The following is a 27,256-nucleotide window of genomic DNA, read 5'->3' as shown; positions in this document are numbered from 1 at the left end:
TGGACATCTCTGCGAGGTTCGAATTTGGCTGGATTATTATGTCAGGGTTTGTAGGTGCCGAACCCCAAGATGCAGAGAAGGCGGAAGGCATTGTGCAAGAAAACATGATTTAATTAAACACTATGGCAAAAAAACAACCAAAAGGGTAACAACAAAAGGCGCGCACAAGGCGGAGAACAAACTTGGCTATGAACTAAAATAGCACAGAGGCTAACTGTTGACAAGAAACAAAAACACTTACTGTGACACGAAGGAACTAGGACATGAGCAGAGTGAAACGACAAGTATTAAGACAGGTAGTAATGACAATGACAATGACAATAATCCAGCACTGACTGGAGGGGAAGGCAGGTTTAAATAGCAGCTGGCTGATTGACACCAGGTGTGGCCAGGTGCCAATCAGCCACAGCTGAGGGGAAGCAGCACTCAGGGAGACAATCAGGAATAGAAGACAAAATAAAAAGCGCTGACAGAAAACTAAGACAAACGCAGAGGAAAAACTAAAACACAGTCAAACTGTCAGGGACAAGCCTGAAAAGGTTTACAGCATATGAAATACATTTGGCAACAACATGCACTTTGAGAGTGCAGACAGCCCAATTTTCATCAATTAATATATTCTGTAGACATACCCTCATCCACTCTCTTTTCCTGAAAGCTGATCTGTCCAGTTTTGGAGTTGATGTCAGCAGGCCAGGGAAGCTTGGGTCGATATTCTTCTCTTGATCATCTTCCGTGGCATAAGGGACGGTGTGAGCCAAGACATCCAGGGGGTTTAGCTCGCTCGTCTGCGGGAACAAACTGCCGCCATTGCTTGCCGTGCTACCGAGGTCCTTTGTCCCTGAATTGCTCACACACTCCGGCAGATTCAATGGGGGTCTGGCGGCAGATTTCTTTGACTTTATCGTTGGAAATGCATCTGCTTTGAGTGTCGCAGGATATCCACACATTCTTGCCATCTCTGTCGTAGCATAGCTTTCGTCGGTAAAGTGTAGCGGAACAAACGTCCAATTTCTTGCCACTTTCGCATCTTTGGGCCACTGGTGCAACTTGAATCCGTCCCTGTTCGTGTTGTTACACCCTCCGACAACACACCGACGAGGCATGATGTCTCCAAGGTGCGGAAAACAGTCGAAAATACGGAAAATAACAGAGCTGATTTGACTCGGTGTTTGAGAAAATGGCGGATCGCTTCCCGATGCGACGTCACAACTCATCACTCTGAGAGCGAATATTAGAAAGACGTTTAATTCGCCAAAATTCACCCATTTAGAGTTCGGAAATCGGTTAAAAAAAATATGGTCTTTTTTCTGCAACATCAAGGTATATATTGACGCTTACATAGGTCTGGTGATAATGTTCCCCTTTAAACATATTCAACAACCCTGATCATTCCTCATAAACCTTCAGTTTCTATGTTCACTTTGTTTTGACTGCCGATGTTTCTATGTAGTTTTATTGTTAATCTATGTTCCTCACTAAAATAGAATAGACTAGAATACCTTTATTGTCATTGCATTAAAAATGCAACAAAATTGGAGTACTGTTCCAGTAAAATTTCAGCCATACATAAAAACAACAATTAGTACAGACAGAAATACATAATTATAAATAGAAGTGTTAGGAAGAGATAAATAACCAATAAATAACCAATAAAAAAAGTGCAGTGCCTTGATTACTGTAATTTAAAAGACTTGAGAGTGGTGTTCGGGTCTGTGGGACCCGTTTTCATGTTTCATTAAAAGAAAAATGATACAATTAATTAATTTTTCAAACTGAGACTCACTGACTTTGGCTCATTTTCTGTGAAGAACATATATCAGAATACATATTTAATGACCACACACCATACACCCCCCTTACACATTTATATTACATATAAGATGTCCAGGTCCACTGGACTGGCGAATAGAAGTGTGGAAATTGATGTTCTGTGTACCACACGCACCCACACACACAGCAGGCCTAGACAGGAGGAGGACAGAGTGTAGGTACACAGAACATCAGAGGGTCAAATGTGCGAGAAAATGAGAGCAGACAGTGTTGACAAACAATGTTGCAACCTTGTGTGGGAACACAAAAGAAGAATCCCTGTGGGATGCAGAAACTGGCAGAGAAATTTTCCGTGCAACGTTCATATTTTTGTTACTCAGCCAGCGTTTGTGGGTCTGATGGACCCGTTGCATTTTTAATGCCTCACAATCAAACACTTTTATGTTAAAATACTGAACAGATGTTTATTGGGATAAGGTAAACATCTGTTCAGTATTTTAACACAAAAGTGTTTCATCGTTGTGTTTGACCCACGAACATCTACCTTCAGACCAGCCAACACATCTCAGGTTGGATTCGTCTCCCAAACCAGGATCGGACTTCTTTGGAACCATTTGGAGTCATGTTTACTTCTGGAACCATGAACGTTCCAAGTTTGGGAGTCTTCCATTCAAATATTGGAGGATATAGCAATGATTTAGCATAATGATAAGTTGATTGGCAACACTAAATTGGCCCTAGTGTGTGGATGTGAGTGTGAATGTTGTCTGTCTATCTGTGTTGGCCCTGTGATGAGGTGGCGACTTGTCCAGGGTGCACCCCGCCTTCCGCCCGATTGTAGCTGAGATAGGCTCCAGCGCCCCCCGCGACCCGAAGGGATTAAGCGGTAGAAAATGGATGGATGGATGGATGAATGGATCTCACTTGCAGAGAAGTGGTCTGCACCAAATTCAAAAAAATCCCGTAAAGCACAAATTTGTACATTTTATAGTCTGTTTTAATTTTTTTTCTGGTCTATTGGGATAAGGTAAACATTTGTTCAGTTTTTTAACATAAAAGTGTTTGATTGTGAGGCATTAAAACCCACAAAATGCAACGGGTCCATCAGACCCACAAACGCTGGTTGAGTAACAACAATATGAACATTAGTGTTAAGCAAGGTTTCAACTGTACCTTTGGGGAGATACTCAAACACCAACAACACGTTTCCAAAGTCTTGAGTATCACAAATGTAAATGTCAACGGCACAAGAAGCGACCATGACCGTCACCGCGGTCAGGAATCCAGAAAATACGCTAAAGCAACTAATGGAACATTCTCAGGACTTGATATAAAAGTTGAAGTGTGTCATCCTTACAAACTGAAAGGTACAAGTAAGCACAAAGCAAAGATAAACTCATGTAAATAAAGTACGTTCAGATGAAACCTTTCATCGATACAAGGACTAAATGTAAGATGCTTCAACCACTGAATCATACCACGAACAGCCAGGTTCGCTCAAACCAATGCTGAGATTTGATCAAGCATCGCATTGAGTCAGACCTGTATCTCCATTCTAGAGACAGGTCAATAACAGGTCACAGCACCTTCAACGATATCGCCACAGACACGAGCCGTATCATTTTGCTATGGTCCCATTGTTCTGAAGACGTAGCCTTAGGGCAGAGAAATGTTTGGACGATGACAGCAGACACATCACAGGAGTCTGGGAATGTAGACGAATGAAAGCGGAGCAGAATTGACTCACCTTGCCAAAGTCTCTGACATCAAAGAGGTCAAAGGGGTCAAACAGCTCACTGTTCCGCAGGCCAAACTTGTCGTGGCATACCTTGAGGAATGTCCGGATGTTCTTCAAACACAGGAACTGCAAGACAAGACAGTGATACAAAATGTCAGCGACTGGGTTCATTGAAGTCGGACCACAGTTCTAATATTCCACAACCATAAAGCTGCAAAACCACATGAAATCTCCTGGCTGATGGTGATCTGGTTGGTCTTCTGCTCGGACTTGATTGTTTGCCACCACAAGGTGAGCTGACGGATTGCCCCTCAGGCTGATATGCTGTCTCTCAGATGAAGATAAGGAAAGTCAGAGTGGCGCCCTTCCTCTGACATCAGACAAGCCCACCAGCACAGACATGCCTTGGGGGTACTTTGCTTGTTGGACTAAGACATCAGCCTCATTCATGCAATCACAAATCCGACATTACACGTGTATTTTTTTTCCCGATAGAGACTACTAAACCTCAGGATGTCTAGCTTAAACAAAATAATAATGTGAGGGTAGCGGGGGGGTGTATATTGTAGCGTCCCGGAAGAGTTAGTGCTGCAAGGGATTCTGGGTATTTGTTCTGTTGTGTTTATGTTGTGTTACGGTGCGGATGTTCTCCCGAAATGTGTTTGTCATTCTTGTTTGGTGTGGGCTCACAGTGTGGCGCATATTTGTAACAGTGTTAAAGTTGGTTATACGGCCACCCTCAGTGTGACCTGTATGGCTGTTGATCAAGTATGCGTTGCATTCACGTGTGTGCGTGTGCAGCCGCATATATTATGCGACTAGGCCGGCACGCTGTTTGTATGGAGGAAAAGCGGACGGGACAACAGGTTGTAGAGGACGTTGAAGGCAGTGCCTTTAAGGCACACCCCCAATAATGTTGTCCGGGTCGAAATCGGGAGAAATTCGGGAGGGGCACTAAAATTTGTGAGTCTCCCGGGAAAATCGGGGGGGCTGGCAAGTATCAGTATTAGCGGTGAATGCCGCCGCTGTATAATACTGGCGGGCCAGCTCTAATGTTAATTTGATATTGCCTCAAGGGCCAAATGAAATTACACGGTGGGCCAAATTTGGCCCGCGGGCCAGAGTTTGACACCCATGTATTAAACTATGTAACAAGGTTTTCCAAAATAAATCAACTCAAGTTATGTAAAAAAAATGCCAACATGGCACTGCCATATTTATTATTGAAGTCACAAAGTGCATTATTTTTTTTTAACATGCCTCAAAACAGCAGCTTGGAATTTGGGACATGCTCTCCCCGAGACAGCATGAGGAGGTTGAAGTGGGCGGGGTTGAGGTGGGGGGTTAGGGGGTAGTAGGGGGTGTACATTGTAGCGTCCCGGAAGAGTTAGTGCTGCAAGGGATTCTGGGTATTTGTTCTGTTGTGTTTATGTTGTGCTACGGTGCAGATGTTCTCCCGAAATGTGTTTGTCATTCTTGTTTGGTGTGGGTTCACAGTGTGGCGCATTATTAGTAAGAGTGTTGAAGTTTTTTTTATACCGTGACCGTCAGTGTAACCTGTGTGGTTGTTGACCAAGTATGCCTTGCTGTCACCTACGTGAGCAAGCGAAAGCCCCATCCAACATGTGGCTGATCAGGCACGCTAATTGTAGTGGGCGCTATATACTGTACCATCACGGCATGCATGACGCTGACAACCGCTATTCATTTAAAACCCGCGTGCCGCACCAGCTTAAAAATTCCATAAAAAGGTGTGGGCATCGTGTCTGAGACCCCTGGTTTATACATAGCACAAAGCAAAAAAAAAAAATGCCTCTCTCACCTTCCTACCCTCAAAGGACTTAATGGTGAGCAGGAAATTAGATGCTGCAATGATATTCCCTTTTATATCTCTGGGAATAAGCAATTTCAACTGATGGCTTATAAAGTGCAATGCACAGACATGCAGATATTTAGGCGAGAAAATATAAAAAAATCAGCATGCCTTATTGTATGATCTGCTGGAAGCCGTAATCGATGCGTTCAATAAACAAATAGCGGCGTTGGTCATCAGGCTTCCAGCTGGGTTAAAGCCTGCAGGTCTTTAATAGCAACAACAGCACGAGAAGGTGTTCATGTAAGCACGTGTCCAGAGCATTAACCCACTTCAAGCGTGGAAAAATGCTTTTAGAACCTGCCCGCACCTTAATGAGATAAAGTGCTTCCTGTTGCGCCGATTGACCAAGTGAGACGTCCTCTGTCAGCCTGCTATGCTAATTAGCTTTCATTGTTTGGACAGCAAAAAAGTAATCAACTCATGCTTACCCTTCTGTTACTTAACAGCTGCATTAAGACCTACTATGATTATATATAGTCTTCTATAGGTTCGTTCCCCCCGGGATGCAGACGGACCACTCTGGACAAGGCGTGCAGGTAGGAACATGACTTAATCTTCAAAATTAAACGCGCACCAAAAACAGAAAACAAGCAGAAGGAAGAACGTGCTGGACGCACGGGAAGCTAAGGCTACCACTTAGCACGGGAAGCATAGACTAGGAGACAATAAATACTAACGTTACAGGTTGCGTGTAGCAAACAATGAAGCCAGACCGAGCGTGGCGGGAATGGTGAATAAACAGCTTTAAAAAACAAGGCTTACAAACCCTTTTTTTTTAAAAAGCCTTTTTTTAGATATATGTATACTAGTTCCAGCTATTAGGCTGTTCTAGTTTTTTTAATACACTGGAGCACTTTGAGGTTGTTTACTCAATGTAAAGTGTTTTTTTACAAATAAAATTGTTATTATTATTATTATTATTATTATTATTAATGGCCTTCCCAAAGTCCTGACTTAAACGTGTGGACAATGCTGAAGAAACAAGTCCAGAGCTGGAAGCTGCAGCCTACCACCATGACCCCGCACTCCCTTCCCTCTGTTGCTAGATATCCCGATATGTACGTTGTAATATGTATATGTGCTTTTCTATGAAGGTTTTTTCCCACTTCAGACGAATCCCAGTCCAGATTGTATTTTTTTACTCATCCTTCCCCAGCGTTTTACCTTTTTCCCCCCATCTTTTACGTGGCGCCTTGTGGCGACCCATCAGCGTTCCTGTTCTGTCACCCTGTACACTGTTTGTTTCGTTGTACTTGTACAATGACAATAAAGACCTACTGTATCTATCTATCTATATCCATCTATGTCAGAAAACCAACACATTTAGCTGAACTGCACCAATTTTGTCAAGAGGAGTGGTCAAAAATTCAAGCAGAAGCTTGTGGATGGCTACCAAAAGTGCCTTATTGCAGGTAAACTTGCCAAGGGACATGTAAGCAAATATTAACATTGCTGTATGTATACTTTTGACCCAGCACATTTGCTCACATTTTCAGTAGACCCACAATAAATTCATAATAAATTCACACGACACCTCCGCTCCGGACAGGCTAACCTCCAACCTCCGAGGACAAGGCTACGAACAATGGAAGACCAGGCTTTCTGCTCCGCTGATCCCAGTCTGTGGAACGCTCTCCCTGACCACCTGAGGGCACCACAGACTGTGGATGCTTTTAAAAAAGGCTTAAAAACCCTTCTTTTTTTTCTTTTTTTTTTTTAAAGCCTTTTTTTTTTAGATATATGCATACTAGTTCTAGCTATTAGGCTGTTCTAGTTTTTATTTTTTTTTATTTTTATTATAGCTGAGATAGGCTCCAGCGCCCCCCGCGACCCCGAAGGGAATAAGCGGTAGAAAATGGATGGATGGATCTTTTTTCTTTTTTTTTTTTTTTTAATACACTGTAGCACTTTGAGGTTGTTTACTCAATGTAAAGTGTGTTTGTTTTTTTTTACAAATAAAATCTATTATTATTATTAAAATAAAATAAAATAAGTTGTAGAAATGATTGGAAACTCAAGACAGCCATGACATTATGTTCTTTACAAGTGTATGTAAACTTTTGACCACGACTGTACATCCATTCATACATTATATGACTTGTGGATGACGACCAAAAGCGCCTTATTGCAGTGAAACTTGTCAAGGGACATGTAAGCAAATATTAACATTGCTGTATTGCGAACCCTCCTCCAACCTCCGAGGACAAAGCTACGAACAATGGGAGACCGGGCTTTCTGCTTTGCCGCTCCCAGTCTGTGGAACGCTCTCCCTGACCACCTGAGGGCACCACAGACTGTGGATGCTTTTAAAAAAGGCTCAAAAACCCTTCTTTTTAAAAAAGCCTTTTTTTTAGATATATGCATACTAGTTCCAGCTATTAGGCTGTTCTAGTTTTTATTTTTATTTATTTTTATTATCTTTTCCTTTTTTTTATTTTTATTTTTTAATACATTGTAGCACTTTGAGGTTGTTTACTCAATGTAAAGTTCTTTTTTTTTTTTTACAAATAAAATCTATTATTATTATTATTATTATTAATGGCCTTCCCAAAGTCCTGACTTAAACGTGTGGACAATGCTGAAGAAACAAGTCCATGTCAGAAAACCAACACATTTAGCTGAACTGCACCAATTTTGTCAAGAGGAGTGGTCAAAAATTCAAGCAGAAGCTTGTGGATGGCTACCAAAAGCGCCTTATTGCAGGTAAACTTGCCAAGGGACATGTAAGCAAACATTAACATTGCTGTATGTATACTTTTGACCCAGCACATTTGCTCACATTTTCAGTAGACCCACAATAAATTCATAATAAATTCACACGACACCTCCGCTCCGGACAGGCTAACCTCCTCCAACCTCCGAGGACAAAGCTATGAACAATGGAAGACCGGGCTTTCTGCTCCGCCGCTCCCAGTCTGTGGAACGCTCTCCCTGACCACCTGAGGGCACCACAGACTGTGGATGCTTTTAAAAAAGGCTTAAAAACCCTTCTTTCTTTTTTTTTTTTAAAAAAGCCTTCTTTTTTTTTTTAGATATATGCATACTAGTTCTAGCTATTAGGCTGTTCTAGTTTTTATTTTTATTTATTTTTATTATAGCTGAGATAGGCTGCAGCGCCCCCCGCGGTAGAAAATGGATGGATGGATCTTTTTTCTTTCTTTTTTTTTTTTAATACACTGTAGCACTTTGAGGTTGTTTACTCAATGTAAAGTGTGTTGTTGTTTTTACAAATAAAATCTATTATTATTATTATTTCTATTATTAATGGCCTTCCCAAAGTCCTGACTTAAACGTGTGGACAAGGCTGACGAAACAAGTCCAGAGCTGAGAGCTGCAGCCCACCACCATGACCCCGCACTCCCTTCCCTCTGTTGCTAGATATCTCGAGATGTACGTTGTAATATGTATATGTGCTTTGCGTGTGGACAATGCTGAAGAAACAAGTCCATGTCAGAAAACCAACACATTTAGCTGAACTGCACCAGTTTTGTCAAGAGGAGTGGTCAAAAATTCAAGCAGAAGCTTGTGGATGGCTACCAAAAGCGCCTTATTGCAGTGAAACTTGCCAAGGGACATGCAAGCAAATATTAACATTGCTGTATGTATACTTTTGACCCAGCACATTTTTAGTAGACCCATAATTAATTCATAAAAGAACCAAACTTCATGAATGGTTTTTTTTTGTGACCAACAAGTATGTGCTCCAATCACTCTATCACAAAAAATAAGAGTTGTAGAAATGATTGGAAACTCAAGACATCCATGACATGATGTTCTATACAAGTGTATGTAAACTTTTGACCACGACTGTATAATGCCCTGGAATTTGAGCGGTATTTAATCCGGCCCCACCTGCACAGCCAATGCTGACTCATTTTCATTCCAGTCCGCACATCTGCTCAGTCCCAGTGTCACGGGTGAGGACGCCGCAAGAGAACCGCCCTGGCTCGCCGAGAAGCAACGCCATTGGTCGACCGGCCAAGTGACATTTGCAGTTCAGTAGCTGAGGTTATCGTGTCTGTGAATCCTCACGTGCAGTTGGTGGGAGAGAAAAAAGGCTATTTTCCTAGCCCAGATATGAAAGGGTAACATTTGCTAGAGTGGTTTGGAGACCAGATAGAGAGAGAGTGGAGGAGGAGAAGGATGTGTCTGACATTCTAATATATGTTTAGAGATAAGAGAGTAGGGGGAAGCACTAGGCAAAATTGCTATGATCTTGCTGGGGGAAAAAAAAAAAATTTCTGCACGAGAGTACGTCTTGGAATAAATAGGCTGTGGTCCTCTCCTTAGGCCAAAGCTGTGCTCAGCACAATCCATCAGAAATTACCTTTCTGCAGCCGGCATCACTTTTTAGGTTGAGGCGGAGATATTGGTCATTGTTGTGAGTGCATCGCTGTGACAAACTGTATTAAATTGGGAGCAATGCAAATCACTTTCGACTGAAAGCATTTTTCCTCATTTGCATTTTTCCTGCCCATGTTAGGTTAATCCAGCCATAAAATATCCATAAAAACCGGTCAATACCATTTTATCGCTCATTCTGATAATACTCCCTTGTCAATAGTGCACAAATAACAGACTACAGGTAAAAGCCAGTAAATTAGAATATTTTGAAAAACTTGATTTATTTCAGTAATTGCATTCAAAAGGTGTAACTTGTACATTATATTTATTCATTGCACACAGACTGATGCATTCAAATGTTTATTTCATTTAATTTTGATGATTTGAAGTGGCAACAAATGAAAATCCAAAATTCCGTGTGTCACAAAATTAGAATATTACTTAAGGCTAATACAAAAAAGGGATTTTTAGAAATGTTGGCCAACTGAAAAGTATGAAAATGAAAAATATGAGCATGTACAATACTCAATACTTGGTTGGAGCTCCTTTTGCCTCAATTACTGCGTTAATGCGGCGTGGCATGGAGTCGATGAGTTTCTGGCACTGCTCAGGTGTTATGAGAGCCCAGGTTGCTCTGATAGTGGCCTTCAACTCTTCTGCGTTTTTGGGTCTGGCATTCTGCATCTTCCTTTTCACAATACCCCACAGATTTTCTATGGGGCTAAGGTCAGGGGAGTTGGCGGGCCAATTTAGAACAGAAATACCATGGTCCGTAAACCAGGCACGGGTAGATTTTGCGCTGTGTGCAGGCGCCAAGTCCTGTTGGAACTTGAAATCTCCATCTCCATAGAGCAGGTCAGCAGCAGGAAGCATGAAGTGCTCTAAAACTTGCTGGTAGACGGCTGCGTTGACCCTGGATCTCAGGAAACAGAGTGGACCGACACCAGCAGATGACATGGCACCCCAAACCATCACCCAACCATGCAAATTTAGCATTTCCTTTGGAAATCGAGGTCCCAGAGTCTGGAGGAAGACAGGAGAGGCACAGGATCCACGTTGCCTGAAGTCTAGTGTAAAGTTTCCACCATCAGTGATGGTTTGGGGTGCCATGTCATCTGCTGGTATATGTATCGTATTTTTCGGACTATAAATCGCAGTTTTTTTCATAGTTTGGCCGACTTATACTCAGGAGCGACTTATGTGTGAAATTATTAACACATTAGCGTAAAATATCAAATGATATTATTTAGCTCATTTGTGTATTGCCCATTCACTTTCAATTAGGGGAAATTCCTGGTAATTCCGGGTAATTAGGGAATTTTCCGAACGGGGAAACGTGCTGGCTTGAATGTCCAGGGTGAGCGCAGAGTGTGGATGTTGGAACGGATCAAATCGGATGACAAATGTGGGATATGCAGTACATTGTATAATGCCCATTCATTGTCAATGGGCATTGACAATGGGAAAATCGGGAATTTTGGGAAAAGGGAAAACTTTTTTTTGCATGTGTGGATGGCTGAAAGGTGAGAATCGGGTGTAAAAATGGTGCAACATTTTGAGAATATAGGGCATTGTAGAATTTTGAATATATATTTATTTGAATGGGAATTTCTTGGAAATGTGGGAATTTCGGGAAAACCCGGAATTTTTGAAAATATTGATAGTAGCACAATTGTCCTCAATGATATGAGTGGGTTGGTTTTGGAATTTTTGGAATCGGTTGAACAATGTTGACTTAGTAATTGAGAATGGGTATTTTGGAATTCCTGGAATTTTCGGGAAAATCGGGAATATGTAAGAAAACTAAACTAAGAGGGTGTTTTGTATTTTGGAATTCCTGGAATTTTGGGAAAACCGGGAATATGTAAGAAAACTAAACTAAGAGGATGTTTTGGAGGTGGAATGGTCAAAAACGGTTGAAAAATGTGGACTGGGAAAACTTTCCAGGAAGAGGTGAAAATAGGGCTTTGGAATTCTGGGAATTTCTTAGTTGTTTTTTTTTAACTTGGAAAATGGTAGAGTGGAGTGTGTGGATGGTGGAACGCTTCAAATCGGGTGAGAAATGTGGGATATGCAGTACATTGTATAATGCCCATTCATTGTCAATGGGCATTGACAATGGGAAAATCGGGAATTTTGGGAAAAGGGAAAACTTTTTTTGCATGTGTGGATGGCTGAAAGGTGAGAATCGGGTGTAAAAATGGTGCAACATTTTGAGAATATAGGGCATTGTAGAATTATGAATATATATTTATTTGAATGGGAATTTCTTGGAAATGTGGGAATTTCGGGAAAACCAGGAATTTTCGAAAATATTGATAGTAGCACAATTGTCCTCAATGATACGAGTGGGTTGGTTTTGGATTTTTTGGAATCGGTTGAACAATGTTGACTTAGTAATTGAGAATGGGTATTTTGGAATTCCTGGAATTTTTGGGAAAATCGGGAATATGTAAGAAAACTAAACTAAGAGGGTGTTTTGTATTTTGGAATTCCTGGAATTTTGGGAAAAACCGGGAATATGTAAGAAAACTAAACTAAGAGGATGTTTTGGAGGTGGAATGGTCAAAAACGGTTGAAAAATGTGGACTGGGAAAACTTTCCAGGAAGAGGTGAAAATAGGGCTTTGGAATTCTGGGAATTTCTTAGTTGTTTTTTTTTAACTTGGAAAATGGTAGAGTGGAGTGTGTGGATGGTGGAACGCTTCAAATCGGGTGAGAAATGTGGGATATGCAGTACATTGTATAATGCCCATTCATTGTCAATGGGCATTGACAATGGGAAAATCGGGAATTTGGGGAAAAGGGAAAACTTTTTTTGCTTGTGTGGATGGCTGAAAGGTGAGAATCGGGTGTAAAAATGGTGCAACATTTTGAGAATATAGGGCATTGTAGAATTATGAATATATATTTATTTGAATGGGAATTTCTTGGAAATGTGGGAATTTCAGGAAAACCAGGAATTTTCGAAAATATTGATAGTAGCACAATTGTCCTCGATGATATAAATGGGTTGGTTTTGGAATTTTTGGAATCGGTTGAACAATGTTGACTTAGTAAAAGTTTGAATTGAGAATGGGTATTTTGGAATTCCTGGAATTTTGGGGAAAATCGGGAATATGTAAGAAAAGTAAACTAAGAGGGTGTTTTGTATTTTGGAATTCCTGGAATTTGGGGAAAACCGGGAATATGTAAGAAAACTCAACTAAGAGGATGTTTTGGAGGTGGAATGGTCAAAAACGGTTGAAAAATGTGGACTGGGAAAACTTTCCAGGAAGAGGTGAAAATAGGGCTTTGGAATTCTGGGAATTTCTTAGTTGTTTTTTTTTAACTTGGAAAATGGTAGAGTGGAGTGTGTGGATGGTGGAACGCTTCAAATCGGGTGAGAAATGTGGGATATGCAGTACATTGTATAATGCCCATTCATTGTCAATGGGCATTGACAATGGGAAAATCGGGAATTTTGGGAAAAGGGAAAACTTTTTTTTGCATGTGTGGATGGCTGAAAGGTGAGAATCGGGTGTAAAAATGGTGCAACATTTTGAGAATATAGGGCATTGTAGAATTATGAATATATATTTATTTGAATGGGAATTTCTTGGAAATGTGGGAATTTCGGGAAAACCAGGAATTTTCGAAAATATTGATAGTAGCACAATTGTCCTCAATGATACGAGTGGGTTGGTTTTGGAATTTTTGGAATCGGTTGAACAATGTTGACTTAGTAACAGTTTGAATTGAGAATGGGTATTTTGGAATTCCTGGAATTTTTGGGAAAATCGGGAATATGTAAGAAAACTAAACTAAGAGGGTGTTTTGTATTTTGGAATTCCTGGAATTTTTGGGAAAACCGGGAATATGTAAGAAAACTAAACTAAGAGGATGTTTTGGAGGTCAAAAACGGTTGAAAAATGTGGACTGGGAAAACTTTCCAGGAAGAGGTGAAAATAGGGCTTTGGAATTCTGGGAATTTCTTAGTTGTTTTTTTTTAACTTGGAAAATGGTAGAGTGGAGTGTGTGGATGGTGGAACGCTTCAAATCGGGTGAGAAATGTGGGAGTTGTGAAAGTTTAAAAATTGGCCTATCCATTTTCAATGGGCAAAATGTTCCGGAAAACCGTAAATTCTGGGTACCGTATTTTTCGGACTATAAGTCGCAGTTTTTTTTCATAGTTTGGCCGGGGGTGCGACTTATACTCGGGAGCGACTTATGTGTGACATGATTAACACATTAGCGTAAAATATCAAATGATATTATTTATCTCATTCACGTAAGAGACTAGACGTATAAGATTTCATGGGATTTAGCGATTAGGAGTGACAGATTGTTTGGTAAACGTATAGCATAGGGATGTCCCGATCCGATATTTGGATCGGATCGGCTGCCGATATTTGCCAAAAATTGCGTATCGGCAAGGCATGGGAAAATGCCGATCCAGATCCAGTTTAAAAAAAAAACTCCGGTCCGTGTTTTCCAACGCACCGATTTAAATAATACATTCCACTTTTCTGCTGCTCCCTAATTTCCGTTCCGCATTTTCCAGCACACCTTCAACACATCCACAGGTCTGTGGATTCTCACGCAGTTGCTTTTAGCTGCTGGCGTTACACGACAGGCTCTTCTCACTCTTTCCTGTGTCTCCCTCTCACAGACAGCGAGCGCACCTTCTTACACACGTCACATACTGTCACGTCATACGTCACATACGTATACGCCCTCTCCCAGCAGAGAGGTAGCAGCATGGCTAACGTTAGCTGTGATGCTAGCGCAGTCTGTGGAACGCTCTCCCTGACCACCTGAAGGCACCACAGACTGTGGATGCTTTAAAAAAGGCTTAAAAACCCTTCTTTTTTTTAAAAAAAGCCTTTTTTTTAGATGTAAGCATACTAGTTCTAGCTATTAGGCTGTTCTAGTTTTTATTTTTATTTATTTTTATTATCTTTTATTTTTATTTTTTTTAATACACTGCAGCACTTTGAGGTTGTTTACTCAATGTAAAGTGTGTTTTTTTTTACAAATAAAATCTATTATTATTATTATTATTAATGGCCTTCCCAAATGCCTGACTTAAACGTGCTGAAGAAACAAGTCCATGTCAGAAAACCAACACATTTAGCTGAACTGTACCAATTTTGTCAAGAGGAGTGGTCAAAAATTCAAGCAGAAGCTTGTGGATGGCTACCAAAAGCGCCTTATTGCAGTGAAACTTGCCCAAGGGACATGTAAGCAAATATTAACATTGCTGTATGTATACTTTTGACCCAGCACATTTTCAGTAGAACCCATAATAAATTCATAAAAGAACCAAACTTCATGAATGGTTTTTTTGTGACCAACAAGTATGTGCTCCAATCACTCTATCACAACAAAATAAATTTGTAGAAATTATTGGCAGCAAAACAGGCCCATAGCATAATACTACCACCACCATGCTTGACGGTAGGCATGATGTTCCTTCAAATGATTGGAAACTCAAGACAGCCATGACATGATGTTCTTTACAAGTGTATGTATACATTTTTTTCTGTCAAAGTGGAAACAATGAAAACATTTTAGTATCCAAATTTTTCCCCAGGCCACATTAAATGACGAGTCGGGCCGGGGCCTTGAGTTTGACACCCGTGCCTTTAAAACATACCAATACCCGTGCAGTACTCTCAGTTGTGTATACTACATATTGGATGGCTGCTGCACTACCATTTAAACTACTCCATTAATCCACTTCCAAGCGCTTTTTGATATCCGGCCACATTATAAAACTCCCATTCATGGTTTTTTTTACGACGAACGCATTACAATAAAATTCAAACTGCAAATTAGAAAAGAGCGGCAGGTGTTTGTTCTTTTTTCCGGCACTTGGATTACGAGCTCTTTTTTTTTTTTGGAGCCTCTTTTTCACCTGTTTCCAAACTAAGTTGAATCCAAACAAAAGGGAAAACGGGTGGATTTTACACTGCAAAAACTGAAATCTAAGTAAGATGAAATATCTCAAATAAGGGTGATATTTGCTTGTTTTCCGTCTGATAAGATAATTCTTCTTACTAAGCAGATTTTATCTTAGAGTGTTTTACTTGTTTTAAGTGTTTTGGTCCTAAATGATCTCAGTAAGATATTACAGCTTGTTGCTGAGATTTGATGACCTATATTGAGTAAAACATGCTTGAAACTAGAATATCAAGTGTTGCAAAGCTGTGTCATCAACACTCACAAGTATAAAACTACTTTTTTAAAGTCATCATTTCTTATTTCAAGCATGAAATAAAAAACTGACTTTGACACAATTGTGTCTCATAATTAAACTGACAGCTAATATTTAAACATTTAACATGTGACATTTCAAAACAATTTTCAACAGAAGTTCATGCACATTCAGATAAATTCTTCAAAATTACAATAAAAAAAAAAAAATTGTCCGATGGCCGGGCTGTAAATATATATATATATATATATATATATATATATATATATATATATATATATATATATATATATATATATATATATATATATATGTCTTAATAAGGTTATCCAAAAAATAGTGCTCGATACCGTAGTAGAGCGCAATATATATGTATATATATATATATATATATATATATATATATATATATATATATATATATATAAATTGGCCAGTGGCCGGGCTGTAAATATATATATATATATAAAAATTGGCCGGTGGCCGGGCTGTAAATATATATATATATATATATATATATATATATATATATATATATATATATATATATATATATATATATATATATATATATATATATATATATATAAAAATTGCCCGGTGGCCGGGCTTTAAATATATATATATATATATATATATATATATATATATATATATATATAAAAATTGGCCGGTGGCCGGGCTGTAAATATATATATATACATATATATATATATACATATATATATATATATATATATATATATATATATATATATATATATATATATATATATATATATTATTACACCTTGGAGCGCTTTTTCCGGTCCATTGTTTTTCCTGCTTTCGCTATCTGCGCCTAATGGCTGAGCTACGTGACGTCATTTCTTGGGATGTCTCAAAGGGCATTTCTGGTCGGGGCGGGATTCGTTCCCAGGGATTCGAATAAAGAACCAACTCTTTTTCTTTACTATAGTTGTCTTGATAACGGGTACCGGTTCTCAAAAAGGGATTCGAGTCTGAGGACTCGGTTCTTTTCTTATCGAACAACCAGGAAAACCAGTTTCGAGTATCACCCCTATATATATATATATATATATATATATATATATATATATATATATATATATATATATATATATATATATATATATATATATATATATATAAAAATAAAATTGGCCGGTGGCCGGGCTGTAAATATATATATATATATATATATATATATATATATATATATATATATATATATGTATACAATTTCCAAACAGAAGTTCATGCACATTCAGATAAATTCTTCAAAATTACAATAAAAAAAAAAAATTGTCCGATGGCCGGGCTGTAAATATATATATATATATATATATATATATATATATATATATATATATATATATATATATATATAAATTGGCCAGTGGCCGGGCTGTAAATATATATATATATATAAAAATTGGCCGGTGGCCGGGCTGTAAATATATATAAATATATATATATATATATATATATATAAAAATTGGCCGGTGGCCGGGCTGTAAATATATATATATATATATATATATATATATATATATATATATATATATATATATATATATATATATATATTATTACACCTTGGAGCGCTTTTTCCGGTCCATTGTTTTTCCTGCTTTCGCTATCTGCGCCTAATGCCTGAGCTACGTGACGTCATTTCTTGGGATGTCTCAAAGGGCATTTCTGGTCGGGACGGGATTCGTTCCCAGGGATTCGAATAAAGAACCAACTCTTTTTCTTTACTATAGTTGTCTCGATAACGGGTACCGGTTCTCAAAAAGGGATTCTATTCTGAGGACTCGGTTCTTTTCTTATCGAACAACCAGGAAAACCAGTTTCGAGTATCACCCCTATATATATATATATATATATATATATATATATATATATATATATATATATATATATATAAAATAAAATTGGCCGGTGGCCGGGCTGTAAATATATATATATATATATATATATATATATATATATATATATATATATATATAAAATAAAATTGGCCGGTGGCCGGGCTGTAATATATATATATATATATATATATATATATATATATATATATATATATATATATATATATATATATATATATATATATATATATATATATATACAATTTCGAAACAGAAGTTCATGCACATTCAGATAAATTCTTCAAAATTACAATAAAAAAAAAAATTGGCCGGTGGCCGGGCTGTAAATATATATATATATATATATATATATATATATATATATATATATATATATATATATATATATATAAATATATAGGGGTGATACTCGAAACTGGTTTTCCCGGTTGTTCGATAAGAAAAGAACCGAGTCCTCGGACTCGAATCCCTTTTTGAGAACCGGTACCCGTTATCGAGACCACTATAGTAAAGAAAAAGAGTTGGTTCTTTATTCGAATCCCTGGGAACGAATCCCGTCCCGACCAGAAATGCCCTTTGAGACATCCCAAGAAATGACGTCACGTAGCTCAGTCATTAGGCGCAGATAGTGAAAGCAGGAAAAACAATGGACCGGAAAAAGCGCTCCAAGGTGTAATAAAGTTCAAAACAAAAGGTATAATCCAATGAATAACTTTACTGAGATATTTGAGCAGGGTACAAACACATGACGACCAACCGGAAACATAGCAACCACCTCCTTTACGGCAGCTGTCGCAACGTTCTTAAAGCAACCGCAGCACATACATATATATACAACATATCTCCCTTTTTTAACTTTTGTTTTTCTTTCCTTGTAAACACAACAAAATCACACTGTATATGTGTTGTCTGTCTAATTATAAATAATGCAGACGAGGCGTGTTGGCTGAGTTCTTGACGTTTACTTTCACAGCGTGCTCATAACCTCATTCTTAGCTGCCGGCTGGCGACATGCAACAACACTTTTCGGGGCCACCGCGCATGCTCGTCACTCCCGTTGCATGCTGGGTAGTGTAGTTGTTATATTCCCTAGCTCATAACATCACATCTTTCCCCCTTTCTTTTTTTAGCTTTAACTTTTCATTTTTTAGCGTTGTAACCACATTTACAAACAACTTTTCTCTTCATAGAATTTTCTTTCAATAAAGAAATAAAGTGCAAAAATGTCAAAGCATCATAACAAACAGTTATGTTCCAATAGCAGCAGAAGTGCACTTTTTGGAAAGCTGTATTATTTTCAGTTTTGTGCCCAAGGGACTGATTTTATTCAACACTATATTATTATTTATGCACCTATAGTGATCACAGAGACATGTTGTTTTTGTGTTACTGTATATATTTGTTTTTCTGAAAAATCCCACTTAATATACTTTGGGTAACAACAGTGAATATTTATTTATTTTATTTTATTTTTTGAGGGGGGTAACAGTCAATATTTGAAATCTCCATCTCCATAGAGCAGGTCAGCAGCAGGAAGCATGAAGTGCTCTAAAACTTGCTGGTAGACGGCTGCGTTGACCCTGGATCTCAGGAAACAGAGTGGACCGACACCAGCAGATGACATGGCACCCCAAACCATCACTGATGGTGGAAACTTTACACTAGACTTCAGGCAACGTGGATCCTGTGCCTCTCCTGTCTTCCTCCAGACTCTGGGACCTCGATTTCCAAAGGAAATGCAAAATTTGCTTTCGTCAGAAAACATGACTTTGGACCACTCAGCAGCAGTCCAGCTCTTTTTTTCCTTAGCCCAGGTGAGACGCTTTTCGCGCTGTTTCTTGGTCAACAGTGGCTTGACACGAGGTATGCGGCAGTTGAAACCCATGTCTTTCAAGCGTCTCTTGGTGGTGGATCTTGAAGCACTGACTCCAGCAGCTGTCCACTCCTTCTGAATCTCCCCCACATTTTTGAATGGGTTTTTTTTCACAATCTTGACCAGGGCGCAGTGATCCCTATCGCTTGTACACTTTTTCTGACCACAGTTTTTCCTTCCCTTTGCCTCTCCATTAATGTGTTTGGACACAGAGCTCTGAGAACAGCCAGCCTCTTCAGCAATAACCTTTTGTGTCTTTCCCTCCTTGTGCAATGTGTCGATGGTTGCCTTTTGGACAGCTGTCAAATCTGAAGTCTTCCCCATGTTTGTGTAGGCTTCAAAACTGGACTGAGAGACCATTTAAAGCCCTTTGCAGGTGTTTTGAGTTAATCAGCTGATTAGTTTGTGGCACCAGGTGTCTTCAAAATTTAACCCTTACACAATATTCTAATTTTGTGACACACGGAATTTTGGATTTTCATTTGTTGCCACTTCAAATCATCAAAATTAAATGAAATAAACATTTGAATGCATCAGTATGTGTGCAATGAATAAATATAATGTACAATTTACACCTTTTGAATGCAATTACTGAAATAAATCAAGTTTTTCAAAATATTCTAATTTACTGGCTTTTACCTGTATATGTATACTATATTCCTTGCTCACTAATTGACTGAAAGAGCACGCACTTGGCACGATGATGTCATGTTATCGATGGGAAAATGCATTTTTAGACAATATGATTTGCCTGAGCGTTGCCTTTTTGCCTTTCCATTAAAAACAATAAACTAGTTTGTAGTATAAGTTTGCTGGTTTCAAGAAATGTAATGCCGAGCGCATATCATTATGTCAAGATAATGGCACTAGCATTTACTTCATTTAAGAATATTTTTCAAGATTTTTTTTCTATCAAGAAAAGTGCACTTGTTATTAGTGAGAATATACTTATTTTAAGGCATTTTGGGGTTCATTGAGGTTAGCTAATTAGGGCCCGCATGGCCCATTGCATAAGGACTCCCAAAGGGAGTCCTTATGCAATGGGACATAAGGACCTATTTTAATAGACCTAGTTTTCATAATTGTATATCCTCGGGCAAAAATCAACAGGAAGTTGGCAATTCCCCCTTCAAGACAAAAAAGTACTAAAAACAGTCACTTTTGCCTTTTTGAGCTGTAATTTGACCCACTTAACAGGCTTCAAAACTCACCATATTTGACCCACACATCAGGACCTGCTAAAATTGTCTTTTAATAAAAAAAACGAACCCCAAAACTCAAAATTGCGCTCTAGCGCCCCCTAGGGGAAAAAAACCTAGACTGCCTGTAACTCCCACTAGGAAGGTCGGAGAGACATGAAACAAAAACCTCTATGTAGGTTTGACTTAAACCTAGTTTTCATAATTGTATATCCTCGGGCAAAAATCAACAGGAAGTTGGCAATTCCCCCTTCAAGACAAAAAAGTACTAAAAACAGTCACTTTTGCCTTTTTGAGCTGTAATTTGACCCACTTAACATGCTTCAAAACTCACCATATTTGACCCACACATCAGGACCTGCGAAAATTGTCTTTTAATAAAAAAAACGAACCCCAAAACTCAAAATTGCGCTCTAGCGCCCCCTAGGGGAAAAAAAACCTAGACTGCCTGTAACTCCCACTAGGAAGGTCGGAGAGACATGAAACAAAAACCTCTATGTAGGTTTGACTTAGACCTAGTTTTCATAATTGTATATCCTCGGGCAAAAATCAACAGGAAGTTGGCAATTCCCCCTTCAAGACAAAAAAGTACTAAAAACAGTCACTTTTGCCTTTTTGAGCTGTAATTTGACCCACTTAACATGCTTCAAAACTCACCATATTTGACCCACACATCAGGACCTGCGAAAATTGTCTTTTAATAAAAAAAACGAACCCCAAAACTCAAAATTGCGTTCTAGCGCCCCCTAGGAAAAAAAAACCTAGACTGCCTGTAACTCCCACTAGGAAGGTCGGAGAGACATGAAACAAAAACCTCTATGTAGGTTTGACTTAGACCTAGTTTTCATAATTGTATATCCTCGGGCAAAAATCAACAGGAAGTTGGCAATTCCCCCTTCAAGACAAAAAAGTACTAAAAACAGTCACTTTTGCCTTTTTGAGCTGTAATTTGACCCCATTAACACGCTTCAAAACTCACCAAACTGAACGCACACATCAGGACTGGCAAAAATTGTGATCTAATAAAAAAACCTAACCCCAAATCTCAAAATTGTGCTCTAGCGCAATTTTTTAATGAAACGCACAAAAAAATGCTCCTCGGATAAAAAAAACTGACAAAACTGCCTGTAACTCTCCCTGGGAAGGTCGGAGAGACATGAAACAAAAACCTCTATGTAGGTCTCACTTAGACCTACATTTCATAAATTGACAACCCCCAGCAAAAATCAACAGGAAGTTTGCTATTCCCCCTTCAAAACAATTTTTTTGTAAAAACCGGTCACCTTCCTTCAAAAACTATCTCCTCTGAGCGCGTTTGTCGTTTCGGCTTCAAACTAACACAGGAAAGAGATTAAACCCTTGTGTATAAAATAACAGAACAGCGTTTTAATACCTGCTCCGGTTTTCATTTTATGACCCTTCAAAGACCCGCTGCGCTGATGCTGCTGTTTTTTTAAGATGGCTGCTTAAAAGCAGGAAGCACCAACGTGCCCACACAATGCAGACAAGGTAGGTACACTAGACAAAAGTCTTGGGACACTTCAGACTAAAAGTAGACAAAAGTATTGGGACACTTAGGACTAGCACCTGCCAAATACGCGGGCCCGACCAATGCTGCTTGCAGCTTTAATTAGGGCCCGCATGGCCCATTGTAAAAGGAATCCCAACGGGAGTCCTTTTGCAATGGGACATAAGGACCTATTGTTTTTCTAAGGTTTTATTATTATTCCGCCGCCTCTTTGAGCACTAATTTGACCCACTTAACATGCTTCAAAACTCACCATATTTGACCCACACATCAGGACCTGCGAAAATTGTCTTTTAATAAAAAAAACCGAACCCCAAAACTCAAAATTGCGCTCTAGCGCCCCCTAGAAAGAAAACTGCTTATAACTCCCAGTACGAATGTTGTAGAGACATGAAACAAAAACCTCTATGTAGGGCTCACTTAGCCCTACTTTTCATTAATTAATTTCCTCGGGCAAAAATCAACAGGAAGTTGGCAATTCCCCCTTCAAGACAAAAATGTACTAAAAACAGTCACTTTTGCCTCTTTGAGCTGTAATTTGATCCCTTTAACATGCTTCAAAACTCACCGAACTGAACACACACATCAAGACTGGCAAAAATTGCGATCTAATAAAAAAACCTAACCCCAAATCTCAAAATTGCGCTCAAGCGCAATTTTTGAATAAAACGCAGAAAAAACTGCTCCTCGGAAGGAAAAAATGACAAAACTGCCTGTAACTCCCACTGGGAAGGTCGGAGAGACATGAAACAAAAACCTCTATGTAGGTCTCACTTAGACCTACATTTCATAAATTGACAACCCCCAGCAAAAATCAACAGGAAGTTTGCTATTCCCCCTTCAAAACAAAATCTTTGTAAAAACCGGTCACCTTCCTTCAAAAACTATCTCCTCTGAGCACGTTTGTCGTTTCGGCTTCAAACTAACGCAGGAGAGAGATTGAACCCTTGTGATTAAAACTACAGAAGCGCGTTTTAATAACTGCTCCGGTTTTCATTTTATGACCCTTCAAAGACCCGCTGCGCTGATGCTGCTGTTTTTTTAAGATGGCTGCTCAAAAGCAGGAAGCACCAACATGCCCACACAATGCAGACAAGGTAGGTACACTAGACAAAAGTCTTGGGACACTTCAGACTAAAAGTAGACAAAAGTATTGGGACACTTAGGACTAGCACCTGCCAAATACGCGGGCCCGACCAATGCTGCTTGCAGCTTTAATTTTACTTGTTTTGGAAAGTCTTGTCAATCCAAATGTTCTTGTTCTATTGGCAGATAATTTTGCTTAGTTCAAGTAAAATACCCCTCATTTTTGTATTGTTTTTCCCTTGTTTTTGAACACTGACTTTTTGCAGTGTGCCTGGTGTGGTCTCAGCTGCAGTGCCACACTTTTTAAAAAGGTGTCGCATGCTTGACTGAAGCAACGGCTCGGATTTTGACTTCTCGGGGAGCGGCAAACAGCTTGATAAGGAGGTCGGGGTTGTTGACAGGGATGGAAACTGAAAGGATTGGGTAAAAAAAAAATCAACAAATAAGCCCCCCCATCACAGAACATGATGCATTATTCCTGTGGGAGGATGGTGCCTATCATGCACAGGCTCCTACATGCTGTATTGTTAGGAAACACTAATTAGAACTTCCCTACAAAACCTGAGAAACAGTTAATAGGAGAAAGATGTGGGGAGAAAAAAGAAAAAAAAAGTGTGAGAGATCAAGTGTTGTTTTGTCAAAACGGTGTCAGACGACTATGTTGTGTCGGGGGAAAGAACCTCAACAAAGGGGAGTAAAACTCTCAGTAAGACTGCACTGCAAAAACTGAAATCTAAGTAAGATTGAATATCTCAAATAAGGATATTTGCTTATTTTCTGTCTGATTAGATAATTCTTCTCACTAAGCAGATTTTATGTTAGAGTGTTTTACTTGTTTTAAGTGTTTTGGTCCTAAATGATCTCAGTAAGATATTACAGCTTGTTGCTGAGATTTGATGACCTATATTGAGTAAAACATGCTTGAAACTAGAATATCAACTGTTGCACTGCAAAAAGTCAGTGTTCAAAAACAAGTAAAAAATCATACAAAAATTAGGGGCATTTTACTTGGACTAAGCAAAATTATCTGCCAATAGAACAAGAAAATGTGGCTTGTCAAGACTTTTCAAAACAAGTAAAAATTAAAGCTGCAATCAGCGATGGACGGGACCGACTTTGACGGCTCATAAAATCCAAACCGGAGCAGTAATTAAAACTCTTTCATCAACTTTTAATCAGAAAGGTTCAATCCATCTCCTGTGCTAATTTGAAGCCGACACGACAAACGCGCTCAGAGGAGATAATGTTTGAAAAAAGGTGACTGTTTTTACTCAACTTTTGTTTTGAAGGGGGAATTGCAAATTTCCTGTTGATTTTTGCTGGGGATTGTCAGTGTATGAAATCTAGGTCTAAGTGAGACCTACATAGAGGTTTTCGTTTCATGTCTCTACGACAGGGGTGCTCATTACGTCAATCGCGAGCTACCGGTCGATCTCGGAGGGTGTGTCAGTCGATCACCAGCCAGGCATTAAAAAAATAGTCCTAAAAATGAGCGATCATAAATCTTCACTATGACGTCACTTTCGTCACTTGATTGACATTCACGGCACCCGAGGGTCTTCTGAGATGACGCTGGCTGCTGCCAACTCATTAAAATTACCGACTGGAAGGCGAGAAACACTTTATTTCAACAGACTCTGGCGCCGTACCTGTCGTCAAAACTCCAAAAGACCGACTGCACAGTTGTGCAGTTGCGCTAACAAAACGAGTCTCAGAAAGCTGGCGTGCACAAGCTAGCAAGCTACGGAGTTTGCCGACAATGTATTTCTTGTAAAGTGTATACAAAGGAGTACGGAAGCTGGACAAATAAGATGCCAAAAACCAACCACTTTCATGTGGTATTGGACAGAAAGGAGGACTTTTTTCTCCTCCATTCGAAAATGCGGACGTTTTTAGCACCACTGTCTGATTCCAATCAATGCAAGTCATCAGAATCAGGTAATACACCAACTTATATTCTTGTCTCCATGAAAGAAAGGAATCTATATGTGTTAAACATGCCTGTATTATCTTTAAACACCTTTAATTTATTAACAATATTAACTATATGTGTTAAACATGCTTGTATTATCTTTAACCACCTTTAACTTGTTAACAATATTAACTATATGTGTTAAACTTGCTTGTATTATCTTTAAACACCTTTAACTTATTAATAATATTAACTATATGTATTAAACATGCTTGTATTATCATTAAACACCTTTAACTTGTTAACAATATTAACTATATGTGTTAAACATGCTTGTATTATCTTTAAACACCTTTAACTTATTAACAATATTAACTATATGTGTTAAACATGCTTGTATTATCATTAAACACCTTTAACTTGTTAACAATATTAACTATATGTGTTAAACATGCTTGTATTATCTTTAAACACCTTTAACTTAATAATAATATTAACTATATGTATTAAACATGCTTGTATTATCATTAAACACCTTTAACTTGTTAACAATATTAATTATATGTATTAAACATGCTTGCATTATCTTTAAACACCTTTAACTTGTTAACAATATTAATTATATGTATTAAACATGCTTGCATTATCTTTAAACACCTTTAACTTGTTAACAATATTAACTATATGTATTAAACATACTTGTATTATCATTAAACACCTTTAATTTATTAAAAATATTAACTATATGTATTAAACATTCTTGTATTATCATTAAACACCTTTAATTTATTAACAATATTAACTATGTGTTAAACATGATTGCATTATCATTAAACACCTTTAATTTATTAACAATATTAACTATATGTGTTAAACATGCTTGCATTATCATTAAACACCTTTAACTTATTAACAAAAACAAATATTTCATAAATAAGTAAATATAAATTATATATATGAATGAGGTAGATCCCCACGACTTGATCAATTGAAAAGTAGCTCGCCTGCAGAAAAAGTGTGAGCACCCCTGCTCTACGACATTCCTACTGGGAGTTACAGGCAAGTCTGTCTTTGTTTTCTTCCTAGGAGGCGCTAGAGCGCAATTTTGAGTTTTGGGGTTTGGTTTTTTGATTAGATCGCAATTTTTGTCAGTCCTGATGTGTGTGTCCAATTTGGTGAGTTTTGAAGCATGTTAAGGGGGTCAAATTACAGCTCAAAGAGGCGGCGGTATAGTAATAAAGAATAAAGAATAATTAAAGCTGCAAGCAGCGATGGACGGGACCGACTTTGACGGCACATAAAATCCAAACCGTAGCAGCAATTAAAACTCTTTGGTCAACTTTTAATCAGAAGGGTTCAATCTCTCTCCGGTGCTAGTTTGAAGCCGACACGACAAACGCGCTCAGAGGAGATAATGTTTGAAAAAAGGTGACTGTTTTTACTCAACTTTTGTTTTGAAGGGGGAATTGCAAATTTCCTGTTGATTTTTGCTGGGGATTGTCAGTGTATGCAATCTAGGTCTAAGTGAGACCTACATAGAGGTTTTTGTTTCATGTCTCTACGACATTCCTACTGCGAGTTACAGGCACTTTTGTCTGTGTTTTCTTCCTAGGGGGCGCTAGAACGCAATTTTAAGTTTTGGGGTTTGGTTTTTTGATTAGATCGCAATTTTTGTCAGTCCTGATGTGTGTGTCCAGTTTGGTGAGTTTTGAAGCATGTTAAGAGGGTCAAATTACAGCTCAAAGACGCGGCGGTATAGTAATAAGGAATAAAGAATAATTAAAGCTGCAAGCAGCGATGGACGGGACCGACTTTGACGGCACATAAAATCCAA

General features: G+C 38.5%; 1 protein-coding gene across 9 annotated transcripts in view; it reads right to left on the bottom strand.

The window, feature by feature from the left end:
- vav2 (vav 2 guanine nucleotide exchange factor) overlaps positions 1 to 27,256 on the bottom strand; it is a 675,751-nt gene that overhangs the window by 477,495 nt on the left and 171,000 nt on the right. For all 9 annotated transcript variants that reach the window (XM_072915349.1, XM_072915351.1, XM_072915350.1 and 6 more), the window contains exon 2: positions 3,521 to 3,637. In XM_072915349.1, coding sequence (XP_072771450.1) covers positions 3,521 to 3,637 — 117 coding nt within the window. The remainder of the gene's footprint in view (positions 1 to 3,520; positions 3,638 to 27,256) is intronic.

This window comes from Nerophis lumbriciformis, linkage group LG20 (assembly GCF_033978685.3).
Source record: "Nerophis lumbriciformis linkage group LG20, RoL_Nlum_v2.1, whole genome shotgun sequence".
Lineage (NCBI taxonomy): Eukaryota > Metazoa > Chordata > Actinopteri > Syngnathiformes > Syngnathidae > Nerophis > Nerophis lumbriciformis.
This window is presented reverse-complemented; position numbering and strand designations above follow the sequence as displayed.